This window comes from Pogonomyrmex barbatus, unplaced genomic scaffold (genome assembly GCF_055798465.1).
Source record: "Pogonomyrmex barbatus isolate J1 unplaced genomic scaffold, ASM5579846v1 scaffold2, whole genome shotgun sequence".
In the NCBI taxonomy this organism is placed as follows: domain Eukaryota; kingdom Metazoa; phylum Arthropoda; class Insecta; order Hymenoptera; family Formicidae; genus Pogonomyrmex; species Pogonomyrmex barbatus.
This window is the reverse complement of record NW_028297116.1, coordinates 6,109,430-6,131,438: the sequence shown is the minus strand read 5'-3', so window position 1 is coordinate 6,131,438 and position 22,009 is coordinate 6,109,430. Positions and strand designations below refer to the sequence as shown.

The window sequence follows — 22,009 nt, the reverse complement described above, 5'->3', positions numbered from 1 at the left end:
CCGTGAGCATTTTTTTATTATACATACAATACTATACTTATTATAAATTTTAAAACAATTCGGATAGAGATGAGATATTCAGTACAACAATCGCAAACGCATGAAGAAGTTCCCAGTGTTTATGAGTTGTCGAGGAACGAACAAGTCGGGAATATTCCGACTATGTTTATTGGTCCTCGTTGGAGAAAGTCACCGGATGTATTTTTATCCAAGTGCGACTCGCGTGAATCTCCACACCGATTAAGAAACGCTTCGTTAGGGGATTCCTGTTTGATTTCATCTTTAATGCCCGCGATTGCTCCAATAATATATTTCTTCGCACGAGAATCTCTTCCCTTCTAATTGATCTCGTGTGTCGAGAAACGCATGTAACGAAGGAAATGGTTCATTAACTACTTATATCTTGTTGAATCCTTTTTTTAAACTAAATAAAAAGATGCAAACTGTTGCAGTAATACAACGTCACTTTATTTATCTATCAGATAATTGCGACAGATAAAATATTAAAAAGCAAATTTTGCGTATTATTACTGAAAACAATTTATAGATTTGCAAAAATAAATATGTCTTAATGTGATTTGAGCACGATAAATTTGTATATTTCATTTTGATGAAACTTATTTTGCATAATAAAATTTGTGTGAAATAGTGAATTTTCTTTCAAAGTATTGTAAAAAAGCATATATCATTGATCATAACTTAATAATTATCAAGTAACTATTAAATAATCGCATCAATCGCATATCTATTTATAATTACTTAACTTTTTGATAGAGTTTAATAGTTTCTTAATTCTTTTATATTTCTCTTTACTTTTGTTATATTTAGATTATTTATTTTTCATGTACTGGCGTCACGATCTTTTATCCCGTATTTTGGGAAAAATCTTTTTAGAATCTTATTATTCGTGATGATTATTATTACATTTCAAAAACTTCTCTGTAAGAAAAAAATTTCTCCAACGGCCCTGAAATGCCATGAACAATCGCAGAAACGGACATAAGTTTAGCGAGCCTGAAAATAGACGTCGAGCCGAACTATCGTCCAGCGTTCAGACACCTTTACACGAGGTATCCTGGACTCCCACCCTGACTTACTTCACATACGTGGAATCTTGCTTCTTGAGAGGTGACGTAGTCGAGCCACATCAGATCCGAAGAGTAGAGGCCCGGCAGAAGAATAAACCATCCACACATAGCTGGGCCGCGCGTGTAGCACATGCGACGAGCCTTCCGCATCGCGTGGAGCATTGCGTAATGCCGTTTATCCCCGATTACAGAGCAAACCGCGCGCATCCGCGAGCCTTCACTCAGATGAGTTACGTGGCCACCGATCTGCATCGCGATCTCCTACCTGCCGATGCCGCACTCGACGCCGGCCATAATTAATAGCAATTACGCCGAGATTAATTAAGCACCCCCGATCGCGCCGCGAAAATCGACGAGTCGCGCTGCTGTGCAATCGCACCGAAAAGTCAAATTGTAAAGTGAATTCGATTACGCAATTCACAAATCGGGAAACAAATGTTTGGAGAGATGCATCATCTCGCATCGCACAACGAATATCATACATTTGCGACGGAAAGTTCTCCAATTTATTCCGTCCGATGATCTCGTCGCTTTTGATAATGAGAAATTGATAATAAAAAGTCACGTTCGTATGTAATTTGCATTCTTTGGGAAATTGATACCTTTTAGGCGGCATGAAATTTTAACAAGATTGAACTCTCTCTCTCACTCTAGCAAGTTTGTATGCGTGAGGTCGTTAACGAAGCAATGCGCACAAGTAGGCTGAGGATAGGTGATCGTGATGAATGGAAAGATGGCTCACGCATATACCGGAATCCGAGAGTGTTTGTGAAAGAGCTGATTAATGTGGTGATCGATGTGTCCGGATTAACCTTATGACGCGTACCAAATTTTCAGCCTTTATCTTGTTCGAGAAAAAAAGAACGCCGATGCTGCTTCCATAGGCAAAAAATTAATTTGTGAGAAAAAAACAAAGCATTAATCAAGAGTCTTAAAAAATAATTCTGGAAAAATGTTTCTGAGAGAAGTAATTTCCAGAAATTATCTTTAGCGTACGATCGTAATGATTCAACAGTCAAATTAATTCAGCTTAAAGTAGCGTGACGCATCATTGTAATACTCTTGTTCTTGTATAAGGTAAGTCTTATATAACGCACAAAATCACGAAATTGTTAAAACGTGCAGCGAAAGGTCACTATGTACCTTTTCGTGTACCACGCTGGCGAAATTTGCAATTTCGACGAAATTACCGTCGGCTTTGTACGAATATCTGATTTATAGTAATATCCCGAAATAATTTGCCATAAAAGTCCCACTGCTATATTGTAATTACGAGGTCGTAAAAAAGAGTACTTGAAGTATGTGCAACGGTTCAACATTGACGAGCAATTGACCAGCCATGCTCGTGCAAGCACGAAAATTGATATTCTTGAAAAAATTATACTTTTAAGAAAAAAAAAACGCCCAGTACACGCGCTTATTGAAAATTTGTTGTTAAAAGAAGCAAAAATATTTAGATATAAGATATAAAAATTTAAATTTAATTTAAATTTAATTCTAAGATATAAAAATTTACTTTGCTTTTTAATAAATAATAATTTGTCATAATTTGGCAACATATCTGTTCATATTTCTCTATGTTATATATTTCACATATTTTTTACTGATCTTTTTGTTAGAAAAATAAATTTATATAAATATATTTTATTATAGATCAATAATGATCCATACAATAGAATTGAGACTCTGCTACATTTTTGTGATATTACGGACATAATTACATTTTCATACAACGACATTTAGATAATGTTATTCTCACCAATTCATATATTAATATTGTAACAGTCAATTTAATTGATTTTATAAAATGCATAGCGAATCCTGGCATCGAGCCGTGTAGAGTAAGGCAATCAGAAGTTGCGGTATTTAATATATAATGTTCGACGAGAGAGAGAGAGAGAGAGAGAGAGAGAGAGAGAGAGAGAGAGAGAGAGAGAGAAGAGTATTGCTTGGATATCGTGTAAATTAAAATAAAATGTGGAGTAGTATAAAGATATCTTTACCTTCGCTAATTGCGCAATAATTTGTGGATAATAGATATAATAACGATTGCAGCAATGCATAATAATACGGTGTATAATTTCAAATTGCTTACCTAAGATCTTCCCAAGCAATAATAAAAATAATAATATTCATTAATCATCTTCCATTAGATTCTAAGTTATGTGTGCGGCATATAGGATAGCGTGTTTAGTTTGAATTTGTGAATTCGCGAGCACCATATCATTAAAAGAAAGATACTTCTTATGTACTATATAATGTGTTCTTCCATAATGATATATTGTTCGAACAGGAAGGAAATTAACAATAAAGCACTACCATTCGCCAGGAAAACGGAAGCAATAATCTCGATATGGACTCTTGATCATTTTACAAGCTAAATATATCATTTTTTATTATAAATAATATCGTTTTTTATTAAAGATTTCAAACTTATAAAAATATCCTTCAATTTAAAACAGACACACACACACACACACACACACACACACACACACACACACACACACACACACACACACACACACACTCCTATTTTTTTTTTCGTATTTATTGCCATATATGAATATCTTTTTGCATTCATATTAAAATAATTTTTTTTTAATTCCCTGTTTTATCTTGCATTAAATGCACATGTGTATTAAACTTGCATGTATTTTCTAGAAAAAAATGGATTTTATGATAGTTTGTTATATTTGACTAATTCTTATCAAATATGCATAACAGCATAAATTAATATTTTAATAGTACGACGTAAGGAAAAATTTACATGATTTCTGACGTGTCATAATAAGAAAACTTAAGAAAATTGAAGTTGTAGCAACTGCATATAATCGTTGCATATAAACATTGTTGCATAGAGATGCTATGCGGAATTGACGATATTATGACGAATCGATGCTACACGGTACCGAAGACATTACGTTGCCGAGCATAAGTGTATATCTCACAAAGAAGAGCAAAAGTATCGGGAGCAATTAATCGCAAAGATGCAACAACTCTCGATCGGCATTACACGCGAGATATTACGCGAATCATTACGCCGTATCCATATAAAAATTAATGTAGAAAGTGAATGAAAGTGATTTTACCAATCATTACCATTAATTTAACGAATATATTAATAAAAAAAAAAATAGAATAAAGACTTTAACAATATAAATTATGACCTCTAAAAATGGAAGAGAACCGTTCGTGGGGATTGATAGCCGGCAGATTCCGCTAACCCGGAAACATCTCCGTTCGGTAGTTATAATCCAAACGCGCATTACGTCTACCTAATTGCCACCGTGCTAATCATCATCATCATCATCATCATCATCATCACGAAAACGATGTTGTTTTAACAACGCTCTATGTAGCGTTGCGCTGTTATACCGGATTGTTTATTAACTCGCACGTGTTTACCACGCGCGCCTACCTGCTGAGAAACATTCTGAGAGAATCCCTGTATATGCGTGTACGTAGAATTGACGAGCGGTTTCGTCTCTCTTTGTAGAGACGCGCTACGGCGCTACGGCGCATCTCGGGGCATTCTCGTAACAGCGTGGCCAATCGCATACCGGGGCATACGTATAAGGAACCCGGCATCGCGAAAAAAAGGGGATCAGGCAGCCTCCTCGCGCGTGATACGTCAATTTATCTGCCGGCAGCTAAAATCGCGCGCTACGTTGCGCGATACGTAATATTTATTCCTCCGTGACGAGTATCTGCGCACGCAATCGCAGATACGAAATATCTTTGTCCCCCTCCCCCCCCCCCCCTCCATATACATAGATTAGGCAAATTTTATAATGTTTCGCTCGAACCCAGGGAACCGCGGCGTGTGTTCTTACAGCAGCGTTTACGGCTGATTTCACAGACGCGGTTGAGTTGCACCACTTCAACATAACATTGACAACAAGCGGCGATGCGATTCTGCCTAACAAATGAAGCGCCGAGGATAAGGTAGGTCATCGCAGATCCTGAACCAGGCTCTCAAAAGAGCTGGCTGGAATCAATACACTTTGCCGAGAAATGTTGCTTAGCCATCTCTGGAAACAACCGTCCCGGTATAGCGCTTACTCAACGTATAATGTTGAAATGATATTGAATAATACTAATGATATAGATTGAATGATGTTGAATAATGTTGCCGATGTTATCTTGCATACAATACTGAGTATCGAAACGTTATTCATATATGAAATAATTTGGTAAGAATCGAAGAATAAGATATCTGGGCCACTCGCTTTACCATTCAATTCCTACTATTACATCTGCAATCATCGTTCGCAATTTTTTACGATTATTTATGACATTATTTTTTGTAATAATACCCAAGTTAATATTCGAAGTATGATATCTTCATTTACGCAAAAAATGATTTTGCTAAAATATTTAACAATTTGGCCAAATACAGATCTGGAAGTAATCTTGTCGAGTTATCAAAATAATTATGAGGCTGCAAATTTTTTTTATATTTTTATATTATAACAATACAAACGTTTTGCATAATTATCTGAGAGTAATCCAACGATATCTTTTCAAATCTGCAATCTAACTAAATTTTCAGATACTTCAGCAAAATTTTTTTTTTTTTCGTGCGTGTGTTAACAGGGCTATTGATCTAAGAGTCTTTTCAAGTAATCATCTCACATCAACAAAATCACTGGATCTATCAGAAATCACACATATATTACGTATCGTGTCGATCTATTTCGAAAATGTGTCGCGAAAATTAGTCGCGAAAAAACGCCGTATTGAGACGTCACTCGATCGCGCGACTCGGGCAACGTCGAATTATCCGTAAATTTGTTAAACGTTTACATAAGTTGTTTGCCAGTTCGAGATTTATGTGAGCCGCCTCTACATCCTCCAGCGGGATCTCCGGGCGGCATCTCTCTCGCGATCTTAAACGTCGGGGGACGCGCGCCGACGGTACGCCGAATAGATTGGATTTATATCTCACTCGTCCTTACGTCTCGCGCGTCTCTCCGCCGACACTTGGTCCGATTACCGGCAGGCGTATTTCTTCACATCCACCTTTCATTCGTAACTACAAACTCGGTAATTGGTTCGATACACTTCGGGTCCGAGGATGAGATCAGCGCCGCTCCGCGCGTTTGAAGCGCCTTTTTTCTTTTTTTTTTCTTTTTTTTTTTTTTTATTCGATCAGACGGTTCGAAAGTGCGGCGCGCGTCGTATGTTGTTTCGAAGGCCGTCTTCGAGATCGAGCCATGCCGTGGAGGAGGGGGAGGGGGAGGGGGAGAGGGAGGGGGGAGGGGGAGAGGGAGGGAAGGAGGACCACGGATCTCCCGCGGACGGGAAAATGTGTCGAGGAGCCCGCCGCCGGCAGATGCACCGGCATCGAATTTTCCTAGAGCTGCCTCCGATGCCGCGGCATGTGCAATCGCATTCTTACTCGCGCGTGCAACGCGTCGGGTACGCTTCGCCGCCACGTGCCTGAGATTCTTTTTATCGCACACGAAGATGTGCGAAAAAAATCGCGTCCGCGCCGACGGAGGCCGATTGCCCAATAATCCGACGCGATGATTCGCGATAGTTTTGAGAAGCTCGCTCTCGCCTCGGCACGAAAATGTTTTTTTTTTTTTTTTTTTCGGCCTATCACCTTCTGACAAGTCAATTTAATTATCCTTTCGATTCTATCCGTTTCGCAGATGCGTAACGCGTGAAAGCCTAAGGAAATCGCATGCACTATATAAATTTTATTTTGAGCAAATGTATATGGACATTTTCGCCGAGAAATTATGCCTGATAGAATTATGCCGCGTCATCGATAAATTACTATGGAAATTTGAACGATCGATTCTTCGCTCTTGGAATAGATGGCTTTAGCCGAGGATACGTATCTCTAATTTTTTTCTTTCTTCTTTATGTCAATAGGAACGTTAATGTTACGCTTTAATTCTCTATATATACAATAATGTCCATGCAAAATTCTTATTCTATTCTGTATAAGGAAAACGCTCGAATAATTATAATTGCAAATTTAAAATATGTCACACCTTTCACTATTCTATCACTTCTCTTTCACGCCAAACTATCGATTCCAATCAATCAATCAACGTAACACATGTATATTTAACATCCAAATAACACAACATTTTTAAATACTTATGTTATAATTAAAATAAAAAATACAATTAAATACACATTATACTCATACATAACAGTCATAAGGGTTTTCTCTAAACTTTATTAGATATATTTTAGCTTTCTTCAATCGCAAGGAATTAATTCGATACAGACTCACTCAAACAATCATTTTCCAGACTATCGTTTTAAGATGGATCCGTTCTGTGCAGCGGAGATTTTTTTTATTTTGGTATTCGTTCGCACTAACGCGACGACTCGATCAGATTTTTTTTCAACACTTACCCTCTACTATGTCGGAAATCGATTTCTACGCGATGTTGTTCCCGGATGCAAGTGTGTTTCCCGTATGAGATGACCCGATCGAGAAATCCAAGTCACGTGCGTAGCCCCAATTAAAATTTTAAAGCCATTCCAGTCATCAACGGGCTATCTCTTCCCATAATGCATCATACAGAGTGAAGGGGAAGATGCGCACTTCTCCGCCTCCCACACCCTCCCACAGTGCGGCCGGTCATTCTAATACACCGGTTAATACATGGATATGCAGTACGAAGGATAAACTGTAACAAAGGGTCCGTGTGATATATAAACTCCCCGGAGGATCATCTTCTCAGTTCGCTTCGTGTCTTCGGTCCTACAGCAATATGAATAGCCACCAGGTAGGCCATCAGATAGTAGATCGCGAACGATGGCGGATCGCTTTAACCCTTTTTTGCTGCACAAAATGCAGCAGTCCGGCGAGGCGTTTTATATAATAATTAATTTTATAAGTTTATAAACGCGCGCTGCTAACAAGAAATTTTAATCGTTAAACTTTCACTACTCATTGAAACTTATTTTTGTTGTGTACTGTATTATTTTTCATTGTTTATTATCGATATAATATAATTATTTTTTAGCTTCTTTTATAATCGCTCCTGTTATCATCTATCGGAATTATCCTGAAAGCTGAGAACAGAAAACTGAAAGCTCAAGAAATGTAAATATTTTCTTTGTTATTTCAATTGAAAAAGATTTTTTAAAAATCATCAGGATATCTTTTATTTATAACATAGAGTTTCTAAGTTTTAATTGACTCTAGTAAATATCGAATTGATAAAAGATCGTTTGTCGAAATAAATTTTCTTCGAAATATATTAATAGTAATAATAATTTTTAAAAAATTAAAAAATTTTTCGATAAACTAGAGAAAATTCAAAGAGAATTCTCTTACTATAATAATACACAACGGTATAAAAGTGCTACTTCTTGTAATCGATCATTCAATATCTAGTATATCTATCTATAAGCTATAGTTGCCTTTCTCTCTCATTATTCCTGCGAACAAAATATCTTTGATAAAGTGTGAATAAACATGCAATCGTAACAGACAGCTTTTAAGTTTGCTTAATGAACGAAAATGGAAGTAGTTATAACAGGAATAAATCGCAGCAGTGATCTCTAATCTGGAGTCCTATAATGCTCGTGATGCGCATATGCAACACGGTTTGCAATTATCTTCCATTGTGCCAGCGATGACTCTCAGGTTGGTGACAACGCATCACAGTCGTGAAAGGTGCGACATTTGTGACAAATGTTGCAACTTATCCCGATCACATATGCAATTCTACCTTTTTTTTTTTTTTTTTGCAATAATAAAAGCCGACGATATTAACAAATTTAATAATTGGGCGAGCAAATTGCTACGTATATCGTGATGTGACCGCTGTAAAAATCGAAGAGAACAATGGTTTATAAAATCTTTTTGGGTAAAATCTTTCTATCTGAAATGAGCTTAACGCGTAATGTCGATAATATCTCGCAATTTTTATCGTAAAAGATATAACGATGCGATCAGGACCAGATTCCGCATCGATAGAGCATTTCGGCTTCTTCCCTCGGCTACGCGATGCTGAACATACCGTACATAACGGAGGGATGTCTGTGCCCCACTTTCCCTCGGTAACACGCGATTATCGCAGCGGACACCGCAATGTCCACCGTCTCGGTCCCCGCAATATCTCGGTCATCTTCCTCGAGAGATGACCCATTGACGTATACATTCTCCTTCGAAATAAAGAGTTCCAGCAAGCTAAAACCGGAAGTCGGCGATATAATCATCATTCTTAAACAATCTCGTAATAAGTCGGCAAATAAGTCGTCATCATTTTTAATAACTATTGATGATTAAACATTATTAATTTCGTTAATGAAAAATACTCAGATATTACATTTATTTTAATCTGTCTTTATTATCATTACAGCTTTTCTAGTAAAGTTACGTAGCGAACGCTTATTAATACCTGATCTGATATAACGACTTCATTATAATTGTAATTTTTTTTTGGGCTCATCGATTTCATCGCAAAATCTCTTTGATTGCAGTTGGCCAAGCTAGTCTTGATGCTGTCGTGCATCGGCAGCGACGTTCTCGGGGGTCTCCTGCCCGGGGGTGGCGCAGGTGCTGGAGGATATCAGTACAACCGGCCGGGCGGTGGTGGATTCGGTGGAGGAGGACATGCAGGTGACACCGGTTTCGGCGTCGGGGGTCGCGGTGGTGACTTTGGCATCGGCAGTTACAGAGGAAGACCCAGCCAAGCTTACGGTCCACCCGGAAGCGGTGACTCTTTCGGCAGGCCAGGCGGATTCGGAGGTCAACCATCGTATAGATATCCGCAATTTGGCGAGGGTGGCAGCGGTGGATACCAAGATGGCGGTGCTGGAGGAGCTCAAGGAGGATACGGTTACGGTGGACGCGATGGCGGAAGGGTAATATTATTCTCAATGTATTATCTTATTCTAAATAGATTCTAATATCTAGTCTTTTTTTTTTTTTTTAATTTTAAAGACTGAAAAGAGATAAAAAACAAATTAAATCAAGATTAAAGTTAACAATGTTTCCTACATTAGAAGAAATGAATATAAAATGCAATAGAAGAAAATCATATCCCGAGAGAGAGTATTTAAAGATATATCGATATATATAAAATAGCAAAAATTTATCAAAACTTGAAAAGAACATATTACTTATATTTACACCATTTGGAATATCAAATAAATAGATTTGGATTATAAAGAAATTAAAATATAAACAAAATAATATGATTTCTAACATTGTTGAAAATATTTGTAATTAACATGTCTTGGTGTATGATACATCCTGTCCAAAAAATATTGTCATCAAATCTTATTTTACATTGCATGTAAACCAGTGAGTATGTTTCAATAATCACTCGTATTTGAAATTCAGAAGGATAGTTAGTTTATTAGCTATTATTTTGTAGCCGCAACCGTACAGCTTCCAATACGAAGTTGTCGATCCGCCAAGCGGCAATGATTACTCTCAGCGTGAGAGCAGCGACGGTAACGTCGTTCAAGGAGAGTACAGAGTCCTGTTGCCAGACTCGAGGACGCAAATCGTTCGTTACATGGCTGACGACGTAAATGGATACAATGCGGAGGTTCAATATGAAGGACAGGCTCGCGGAGGATATCCAGGAGGTGGATATCAGGCTGGCGGCTATCAAGGGGGTCAATACATTAGCACATATTTGTTGCATAAAATAATACAGTGATCGTTAGATAACATTATAAACGCACAAAATTATATTAGCAATTATTATATTATTCTTTTGAGATTAAAAAAAAAATAGCGCGATGTCAAGTTTAATGTGTAAGCGTGTAAAATTTAAAATTGTGTAATCAATGACTTTGAAATTATTGATAATAATATGGAGTATACATAAATCACTTTCTTGTCAAATTTAAAATTGAATTAATTATTAAATTATTTAAGTCAGAATTATTAAAAATAATATTAAATTAATACGCGGATAATCGTTTTTATTTCGAAAAGAGCTTTTATTTAAGAAATATTTATATTTTCATGTATTAGAAAATATTATTATATAATTATTATTTATAATTATTATTTATAACTATTATTTTTTGTTAACAGGTAAAGGTGGCGGTTTTGGTGGACCCGGAAGTGGTTTTGGAGGTGGCGGCTTTGGTGGCGACGGTGCCAGCAATCAATATTTGCCACCGCATAATTATCATAAATAACCATTCAACACGGGCTACCTTACCAAAATATGATATATACTGCGTGTATTTCTGACGACAACCATCACGGACCTCCCTCGTTTACGGCTTTTATTCTGAATACGGTAATCCTTCGCTCACACGAACCCTCTCCCTATCACCTATGCGTCCACAGATCACTTTCACCTGTATTTAACGATTACACAAGAACTAATTAGGATAACTTTATATGCATGCATGAGTGTATGTATTTATATATATATATATATATACATAATTTTGTATATGATAACTGTATTATCAAACATACGCTTGTATTTTCTATTAAGCGATTATCAGACTCTTATGTTATGTACGTATTTATACGAGCTTGTAGTAAAACATGAATGAAGTTCTTTCTACTTAATTTCATATGATTCTACTCTAATTCATCCCCGATCCAATCTGTTATATTCCCTTAAGAAATTAAAATTTTTTTCTCTTTACAAATTATTCTTATCTTGTTTAAAGCAATTTCGTGAAAAATAACATACATAATATAAAAATAATGATTTATTATATATTTTAGCACATAATCTTATAGATTATTGATAAATACTATTATATACTATTATATACAAATACTTATATAATTTTCATGGAGGTATATATTCTGTATATTTTAATTGATTCATAATTTTCCTTAGAAACATATTCAGACAATATATCTCCTTTTAAGAAACAAATTTTAAATTACATAAAAAAATTATGAGAAAAATATCTCATATAAACATTCTTCAAATAACATTCGATTTTATACGGCAACATAAAACACTGCGATTCTTAAAATATCGCACAATAAAGCGTTTTTCAATAATATATTATAAGTGTAAATTAACTGTACACACAATATAATTATATATAAAATTTAGAAAGATTTTCTAACATTACAAAGCAAATATTAAAAAATAAAATAATTCAATTTTAATTAATTCAAATCGAAACCAATATAATCTTAATGTGATATCTCAATTAACTATTCTTTTCTTTAAATATATATTAAATTTAGAAAAAAATATTAAAGTATGAAAATGAAGAATTGAAATAAAAAATCCTTCAATCACAACAATTATTTAATGAGTTATATCTTTTATTACATAGAATACCAATAACTTACATTTATTTGTTAATAGCAATTTGTTATACTTTGTAAATAATAGTAACGATAGTATAGTAAATATAATAAATAAGTACGATATTGAACATACAATGTAAAGATTTTATTTAATATCGCGTAAAAAATAAATATACATAACAGTGAAATATTATAAAGATGTTTTTATGAATTCTGATCTTTTGAGAGTTATATTATCAAATTTATCCACATATATTATTCACAGTAAAATTGTTGCTGATTGCAAAGAAATCACGTTTATATAACTAGAAATATAAAACAGAAAATTTATTACATATCAAGACAATATATTGCTTGAAATATAAAAACAAAATTTATATTGTATTGCGATATAAAATGTATGTTAAAAATCATATAACGCCATATTATCTGGTATAATAGGTATTATTTTCGAATTATATAATTATATTAATTTTATTTTATTATTATTTATGAATATAAATTTTAGAAATAGAATATATGCCAATTATTATTCATCTTTATTATCAATTTTATTATCTCAAAATAAATTTAACAAATATGTAAACATTATTATACACTGTTTTAAGCCTTATTGTCAGATTACAGTAAAAGTAATGTCTCTTTAGTAAGTATGTATGTGTTCATCATATTTATCGTAAAGTAAATGACTAAATGACTGAATTGTAGACTTTGTAAATTATAAATATATATTCTCTTGATATAAGACTCTCAAATATATCAGATCTGATACACTCTTCCAAAAGTCTCGCTTACGTGTGTCCTTGTCCTATAGAAAAATTAAAATAAAATTCTCGCATAAAGCAAAAAATACTTCGGTATAAAATAAATAAAATGATTTATTGCAATGCGTAATAAATTTATGACAATAAAATATTACCTTTGCCTAAAGGCAGTTTTCTTGCTCCTAATCGAGATCTAATAGGTACACCTCTTCCACCTATATATGCAAATATTTATGTAATTATTTGTCAATTATTAATGTCATTGGATCATATTCAACATTATGTTATTAAATTATAAATAGAAAATTATATCTCATATATTAACTTACCAATAGGAGGAAAACTTTCCTCATCGTCAATTGAAAGATCATTCACAGGAAGAGCATAAATATTTTCTAGAAATGATTATATACGTATTTAGAAGATGAAATATATACATATATAATGAATATTTCATAATACACAATAATGTTATGTTGGAAGATAATTTATATAAAATATTTTTTGATTATTTGTAACTTGAATGAAGAATTTTTTCAAACTTACTATTGATATTTGGAGGCCGCAACGGCTTTTCATTCAACTAAAAAAAAATAAATAAATAAAAACAAAAGATTAATAAATAATTATTAATCATTAATAAATAATATATTTTTTTATTAATATAAAAATATAAAAGCCCATACATAATTTGGCACACATTTATCCTCTTCTTCAACAGATTTATTAAGTTTGTTAACAGGATCATCAATAGGTTTATTGGCAGATTCTTTACCATAATCAATCATTTGTATTGGTTTTGATTCATTTCGACGCCGCATTTCTTCTTGATACGTCCTACTAGAAACTTTCAATCTATGTCGTTCACTTACCTGTTAATCAGATAATCATTACAAATCATTGATAATGATATTATATAAATTTCATAGAGCTATTTAAATAAATATATAATGTATTATGCCTGTTCATATGTAAATTCCTTAAGTAACAATTTAAATGTACTAAATACTTACGCCTGTCATAGATAAAATTGCCTTAGACTCAGTTGCAGATTCATGAGTATCATTGACTTTTAGGTTACTCATTAAATTCGTCATGACTTGTGAGATATCAGTCTTAGATTTTTTAGGTTTATGTATCCCTGACTGCATCACTACTCCAAGTGGCTCACAAAACTCATCGCACAACGTCCATGCCCATTGTTGCAGCACAGATTTACTGCAGTGTTCAGTTCCTCCATCAACATATTTATGGAACTAATTATAAAGTAATGTTACAAGTTACAATTAGTTGATGAAATATTATAAAATAAAAATTACTGACGTGACATTCAAAGCCCTTTTCAAAGATATATGTATAGCGTGTAAATATATGTCCAGCATAAATAGGAATACAATTTATATCTCGATCTGTTCTATTTTTATATGCTTCATTTGCTAAATGCGTGAACAATGATTCCAATTCATAAATCTTAAATTGGTCTTTATTTTCTTCTGAAATAGAAACAAATTTAGTTAAGTAATATATATTAATACAAGGTACAACCAAAAAGTAAATTACCAAAAAGTAAATTTTTATAGACAAATTTATAAAATAGAACAATTATGTTTAAGAGAAAATTATACACACATATATACATAAAATTTTTATAAAAATTTATAAAATTATGCATATATCTTTTGATTTAATAACTACTAAATTCACAATAGTCTGTTATATTATCCTTTTTTCTTAATGTACAAAAATATTTAATATATATTTAAAACAATAATATAAAGCAATAATGAAAAAAGGTATTATATATGTAAAATAAATAATACCATTAATGGCAGATTGATCTTTAAGCATATTAACATTGTGCTAAAATATGACAATTTAAATAGTGATTATATTCAATCAAAAAGCAAATTTAAATAAAAGTAAATATCTGAAAAACTATTTTTTTAATGTGCCTTGTAATAGATAAGAGAAAAATGCAATTAATCGATCATATTTTTTTGTATCATTATTTAATGTGGAATTATTAGAATATTAAAAAGACAATTTATAATAAAGATATTCTTACGTGCTGCATCACTCAGTTTTGTTATCAAAGATTGTACTGCTCCCATATTGGTTGTCGTTGTATACAGATAAGGATATTGATCCACAAGTTTTCTAGAATCTAGAAAATCTACCAATTTCTTGTACATGACGACAAAATCAGTCTCTCCGCCTGGATATTCTACAGGTATGTTATGAGAGTTTGCACTTGTCTCCAATGCTTCCCGTCTATATCCTAATGGAATCTTAGTACTAACAATTGCATGATGTACTTCCTCTATACCATTCTCAAGCGAGAAAACTCCAAATGCATATTCAGCCGGAAAGTATTCAAGTGCATTATTAACAATTTTAGTGAAGAAGTAGTTAACATGTACAATACAGAATTTCAACTTTGGCAAAACTGCAACAAGGAGAAATATTATTTTGTATAATATATTTCTATTATATAATATTACCTTAATAATTTAATCCATTACATTTAATAAAAATTAATATATTATGTATAATTGTATTATATATAATTGTATTTTTTTTCATTATTGTATGTTCATATTTACAAGATTTCTGATTCAAAAGAAGAAAAGAAGAAAGTAACTTTGCTTGCTGAACTTTAATTTATAATCTATGATGATCTAATTATATTTTGTATTATATTTGTATTATATTTTGTATTATATATTTTTTATTACTTTAGCTTATGTATTTTTAAAACAAAAATCTCTTTAAAACTTTTTCAAAATCTTTTAAAAAGTGTTTTTAAAAGAAAAATCTTTGAAATTAAGATAAAAAGTAACAAATATAACAATTTTATTTTAAAATTAATTCTTATAATATATTACATTAGTAATAATACATACAATTAAGATTTACAGCTGACTTGATGATTACTTTAATATTTTCCTGCATTTCTTTTTTAAATTTCATTATTTCTAGTTCTTTCTGTTCAATCATATTTATTGATTCTCCATATGACGTTTTCTTGTCTTTACTTGAGATTTGAGATGTAATTTTATCATTTTTTGCCATGGCTTCATATGGACCTTTTTCCTGCTTAGTTAAACACTGAATAATAAAAAAAAGAATAAGTTATCTTTGATCGCAAAATTAAAAAAGCTTAAAAACTAGTGCAAAATCCAAAATAAAAGATTTAATATTTTTTTAACATAATAAACAACCATTTCAGATTTTCAGAATTTTTTCTAAAATTTATTCTTTAGCATTTTTGTTTTAGATATATAGAAATTTGTTACTATAAAAAATGATCTATATCTATATAAGTGATCTATATTTTATAAATATTAAAGTTGATTGTCTTTTCTTGTTTATTTCAATATAAAAACAAGATTCAAAGTCTGTAACAGAATACCCATTGGAAATTGAGGATTCCAAATTAGAGATGAGAATTTGATTAAAACAAACCAAATTAAGATTGATTCTTCAGTTCAAGCAATTTTCAATTCATAACATATATGTATATTTGTGATACAAGATTAACCTTTATTATTAAAAAATAAAAGAAAGAAAATTTCTTGATATCAGATGTTTTTAAAGAAAAAACCTATACTTTCTATTTTAATAATTCTTCTGACCATCTAATTAATATTTAATTCCAGAATTCCTTTTATCAATTTATGTTTAGATAATTATCATTTAATATAAACTTTTATTTTTTTCAAATTTAATATTAAAACTGTGTTCTAATATTCACTGGCAGTATCAAAAATATATAGTTTGTGTTATGTACGTTATAGATTTTCATTTTTTATTAGCGAAATTAATTCTGGAACATGGTTTCAGTTTGTGCATTCCTCTCCTTTCATTGGCTGACTTCCTGCCAAATGTGGTGAGTATTAATCTTCAATTTTAGAATTCAAATTGGCACTTAACGCTTTAGATCTATTTAATGCTAATGAGAAGTGACGCGAGGAGAAGTGACAATGTAAGAAATTGACTCGATCACAATTAACAATCGCTCTTGTAGACATTACCTGCCATTCTTCGTTACATTCCGGTTCCCGCTGAACATCCTTGAGCCCATTGGGAAACTTGCGGCCCTGTGCTTCCGCCCGTCTCTTCCAATCAAGCATAAAGAAGTAGAATGCATTTTTGCTCTTATTCTTCGGCATTTGGTATCGGAGAGGTAACGAAATCCGTTTGCGAGTGACTTAATACTACTTAAATGCGAGCAAAAGCAAGCAGCGATAAGACCCGGCGAACCCGAATTGCGTATTTCCTGACGCATGCGCGCCTCTATCAGCGGGAAGTAGAAACCTGCTCCTGTATAAAAAGATATCTATATTTTTGCGCCATCTAGCTTAGATCGGAACTAAAATGAGTCAAGTAAAGTTTGAGTCGCGCAAAAAAAAAAAAAAAAAAAAAAACGTAAACAGTAAAATTTAAATAATAAACAAATTGACCAAAGTCAGAGTTTGAAAATAATATTCTTACGTTCTCTCGATATATTTTCCACTTTGCTTGATCGAATTGCTTAATGCAGTTTTACGTTTTTCATGTCACCAGTGTTAGATTCAGCGAATTGTAATTTTTTTTCCTTATTTCTTTTTTCAATTATGAGATTCAGCGATAGTGATGCAGAGAAAAGGAGTCTGCACTCTCTAAAGGACCGTCAATTATTGTTCACGCCTGCATCGAACCCTTGTCTATTGGGCAAGATCCGATACAGAACGGACATAATGCCCTTCGATTAAGCATTTTCTCTCTATATCATTATTGTAAGGCGGAAATTTATTTATTTATATAAATACGTCGTTGTAATGCAATTTGTACGAATAATAGTTAACGACTCAGTGCGATAAAGAAAATAATATATTGTAAAGTATTTTCTTTCAGTTTTCGAATCTGTAGTTATAGAAGAGATAAAGGAGCGTTTCAACAATCTTAATTTGGAGGAGGTTTATCGCACTGAAACGTAAACATTCTAACGAAAAGGCTAGCTTCGATACGCGACAAAACTCGACTGACGAAAACGAATAAATTAAAATGAATTTTCACCTTCCTTACTTAATTTACTAACTTAATATAATAATAATAATACATAATAATAATATAGTACAATATATAAGACAACAATAATACATAATAATAACAATATCTATAAGAATACACACGTCTGTATATATTTTAATCTAAGATACTGTTCGCTTGTATTTTTATTATCTTAGGCAAACGTCCGTCGATTCAAATTTAGGCAACATTACACCAGTTTCATGTCTTCAGTGTCATATCTCTGTCCTTTACATTGCAAAAACACTCTAAATAACCTTCAACATTATGACCGTATTTATACTCAGTTCTTATATTTAAGATCGTCTTAAATAAGCTCATACAGCTATTCTATTGAAATGTTATCTTAAAACGATCTTAAATATAAGAACTGACTATGAATACCGGCCTACAAAAAGCATATTATAAGATGCAAAAAATATAGTATTTATATATTTATTTATTTATATAAAATTATTTCAGAAAAGACAAATTGTAAATATTGTAAATATTTGCTCCCAAAAGAATAGAATTTAGTTCAAAAATGAAAATAAACAATAGACATAAAAATCTTCATGAAAATTTTATTTTAAAGAAAAAGAAAAACCTCAAAAGTATCCCATACACAAATAAAAATAATTCTTTCACATTATTATAATATGAAAAATAAGTTTGTACATTAAATGTGTATTTTATATATATATATATATATATATATATATATATATATAATGTGCAAACTTATTTTATATAGATATAAACTTATATGTATACGTATATCAAAACTTTATTAATATCTTGAAGACTATTTTATAAGACTATTTAAAGTCAATAAGCATTGCTGGTACAATATCGCCTTTCTTCAACACTTGCTTTTCCGCTGTTCGTCCTGGCAGCATTAAAAGAGCGTTAGCACCTTTACAACTGAGTAGTTTGCTACTAATTTGATTTCCAGTAATATGAGCCTCTGGAAGCGGTTCGTCGTTATTCCATTTCAAAATTGCTCTTGCATATTCAGGACGAGGATCCAAATTATACAACGACATCAACTATAAAATTAAAGTAAGATTTTATATGCAACATACGCATTTCTGTCTTGAAAAACGCAAAAACTATTTTATAAACCTTAGCTTGTACTATGACTGGTTCTGAGAGGTCAGCACGCATCTCATTTAGAAGTGGCAAGAGGAATAAACGTGCGGTAACGGTAGCGGATACCGGATTTCCCGGCAAACACAGAAAATATTTTTTTTTATTTAAGAATGTGCATGTTGCAAATGTCGTTGGCTTTCCTGGCTTCATATTTACGCGTCCTAAGAAAATGTTAATAATCATATAAGAAAAATATATATTTCAATATAACAATACGTAATGATAATTAAAAAGAAGAATACCAAAGTGTATAACAGCATTAAAATACATTTCTAAGATAGGCTTCAATATATCTTTATCACCCATTGATACAGAACCCGTTGTTACAAGTACATCCACTTTCTTTAAAGCTTCCGTGATCTTGTGTATCATAACATTAGTGCTACAAAATTATTATAATAATTATTTATAATCAGTATGTTAATGAAAAGTATTATAACATATATTGGAAATGGAATAAGTTTTAACGTACTCGTCAACCGCAATTCCACAATCTAGAGAATCAAAGCCATTTTTCTTTAATAATGAAATCAAAGTTATTTTGTTACTATCGTAGACATGCCCTGGTCTTAAAGGATGTCCAATATCTTCTAATTCATCTCCAGTGGACAATATACCTATACGTGGAAGTTTAGTAACTGTAACGAATTTGCAGCCACAAGCTGCCAGAAGTCCTAATTCTGCTGGACCAATATTCGTGTGTGAATTTAATACTAAGCTTCCTTTTTCTATATCGCAACCAATAGGTCTTCAATAATACACAAATAAATAAATAAATTTCTTCTAAAAATAAAATAAACCCATTTCGAATGTCAGAAATTGCTAAGTTTTACCTGATATCCTGTCCTTCTTTTGGTTCAAGCATTATCTCAATTTCTTTCTCTTCTGTTGTAGCAGAATTTGTTAATACTAGCTTTGTATCCTCAACTTGTACAACCGCTGTCGCTTCTGCAAACAGACAAAAAAAGTAGCAAATATAAATCAATGTAATTTGCAATTACAACTGCTTACCATCAGGAATAGGCGCTCCAGTATTTACACGTACACAAGTACCGGGTATAAGGGAAATCAAAGCGGGCTGAAAAAATTTTTTGTTAGAATTTTCTTTCTTGCTTCATACTGAATCTATTATTGCAATTTACCGCAGTCCCTGCTTTCACGCCACACAGTACCGTTCTTCTGCCTTTTCCGTCGCTTGCTAGTACTGCGTATCCATCTTTTATGGAAGCTCTAAATGGTGGCAGGTCGCACTCAGAATATACATTCTCGTACAATATTCTACCATAGGCATCTTTTACATTCACAATTTCAATTTGCTTTCCCTCTACACTCGTACGTATTATCCTCACTGCTTCCTCCACAGAAATCATGGGAAATGGGGATTCTCTAAGACGTTTTGTCACATTCTCGAAATCCATCTGGAATAATGTAATTATATGCATAATTTCAAGGTTTATAAAATTATTATTTTGTTTCCGATATAAAAGGCGTCTTACTGGCTTTGTAGACGCATTATGCGAACATGATGTAATATTATGTTGCACAATATTATGTGTATCTTTAATTTTTTCTTTATCATCCAAAATCAAATCTACAGCATGGGGTATAACAGGTGCAATTGCAGTTAGGCATTCTATTGCGGCTTTACGTGAACCAGGCAAATTCACAATAAGTGTTTTATTTCGTATTCCACATACAGATCTAAGGATGTACGAGTTATGAGAAGCTCTAGAAACTTTAAAGAGTTTAGAGAGCAAATAGAGATGACTTTACCGAGAAAGCATAGCCATTGGTGTTACTTTCAGGCTTGATATGAGCATTGCTGAAGATAGTCCAGGAGCTTCTTTGTGGATAACTTTTTTAGTTGCCTCAGGAGTAACATCTCTTTTGGAAAATCCAGTGCCGCCAGTAGTGAGAATAATATCAGCTTTATTCTCATCACTCCAATTAATTAAATGTTTCTATATGTCATATAAATATGTAATTTACATAGTCATGAAAAAAATACTTAAAATGTCTAGAATATAACTACCGCTATTAATGCTTCGTTATCTTCCACAATTGCAGTACAAGAAACTTCTCCTTGCAATATACTTTTGTCTGAATCTGTAGCACTGACGAGCGCTTTTAATCCAGGACCACTCTCATCTGTTTTCTCACCTCTAGCACAACTATCACTTACTAAAAAAGTTATAACAGTTACTTATAATTTATGATACATGCAATACGATATATATATATTAAATATATGAATAATTCTATAAAAATTATTAATAATTAGATATCGAACGAAATGTAAATAATGATATTTAATTTTCAAGCTTTTATCAATATACAAGCTATATACAAGCTATATACAAGCTTCTAAACGCATTCTATATAAATGTCAAATATTACTAGTTAATATTGCAAATCTTATCGGTGCCATTTTATCCTTCAACAATTTTAACGATTTATGACTAAATAATCTCTTATCAAGTCAATAATAAGTAAGATATATTCAATATCTCACAATATCTACTGAGCTATATGACATTAAGAAAATCAGTACTGACAGGTGGCAGCTCACTAGTTAGAGAGAAAATTTTTTCGTTATAGCTGCACCATGTCATACTTTCTGCACTTAAAATGAAATAGATACGTAATTAACCATTGGAGAGAAAAAAAAGAAAAATGGAAAATACAGAAAATAAACTACAAAAAAAATACAAGTTCAATCA

General features: G+C 32.3%; 3 protein-coding genes and 1 long non-coding RNA gene across 8 annotated transcripts; 2 read left to right on the top strand and 2 right to left on the bottom strand.

Moving 5' to 3' along the window:
* Positions 1-7,290: 7,290 nt before the first annotated feature.
* LOC105424001 (uncharacterized) lies at positions 7,291-11,612 on the top strand. The gene is made up of 4 exons (XM_025217531.2): positions 7,291-7,846; positions 9,552-9,935; positions 10,451-10,697; positions 11,125-11,612. The coding sequence occupies exons 1-4, from the start codon at positions 7,832-7,834 to the stop codon at positions 11,229-11,231; spliced, it is 753 nt and encodes a 250-aa protein (XP_025073316.2). The 5' UTR covers positions 7,291-7,831; the 3' UTR covers positions 11,232-11,612.
* LOC105423999 (protein maelstrom 1) lies at positions 10,405-17,405 on the bottom strand. Of its 4 annotated transcripts, XR_016139060.1 has the most exons (11): positions 17,123-17,405; positions 15,992-16,196; positions 15,154-15,534; positions 14,412-14,581; positions 14,102-14,344; positions 13,775-13,960; positions 13,635-13,671; positions 13,418-13,483; positions 13,244-13,303; positions 11,255-11,396; positions 10,405-10,686 (listed from the first exon to the last, which is right to left on the bottom strand). XR_016139060.1 is itself a non-coding variant. In XM_089076109.1 (10 exons), the coding sequence occupies exons 1-10, from the start codon at positions 17,258-17,260 to the stop codon at positions 11,368-11,370; spliced, it is 1,515 nt and encodes a 504-aa protein (XP_088932235.1). In that variant the 5' UTR covers positions 17,261-17,405; the 3' UTR covers positions 10,405-11,367. The 4 variants fall into 4 exon arrangements, 3 of the variants coding, with proteins under 3 accessions (XP_088932235.1, XP_088932237.1, XP_088932236.1); XM_089076109.1 differs by having other exon boundaries at positions 10,405-11,396; XM_089076111.1 differs by lacking the exons at positions 10,405-10,686; positions 11,255-11,396 and adding an exon at positions 12,845-13,132.
* A 323-nt stretch (positions 17,406-17,728) lies between these two features.
* On the top strand, positions 17,729-18,707 carry LOC148936604 (uncharacterized). The gene is made up of 2 exons (XR_016139061.1): positions 17,729-17,866; positions 17,985-18,707. It is a non-coding gene; the product is annotated as an uncharacterized LOC148936604 (long non-coding RNA).
* On the bottom strand, positions 18,140-21,865 carry cin (Molybdenum cofactor synthesis protein cinnamon). Of its 2 annotated transcripts, XM_011634024.3 has the most exons (11): positions 21,687-21,864; positions 21,322-21,470; positions 21,063-21,250; positions 20,786-20,990; positions 20,432-20,707; positions 20,301-20,367; positions 20,123-20,237; positions 19,762-20,037; positions 19,532-19,671; positions 19,263-19,450; positions 18,140-19,186 (listed from the first exon to the last, which is right to left on the bottom strand). In XM_011634024.3, exons 1-11 carry the CDS (start codon positions 21,715-21,717, stop codon positions 18,956-18,958), a joined length of 1,866 nt encoding a protein of 621 aa, XP_011632326.3. In that variant the 5' UTR covers positions 21,718-21,864; the 3' UTR covers positions 18,140-18,955. The 2 variants fall into 2 exon arrangements, with proteins under 2 accessions (XP_011632326.3, XP_088932234.1); XM_089076108.1 differs by having other exon boundaries at positions 20,432-20,990; positions 21,687-21,865.
* Between the last annotated feature and the right edge of the window lie 144 nt (positions 21,866-22,009).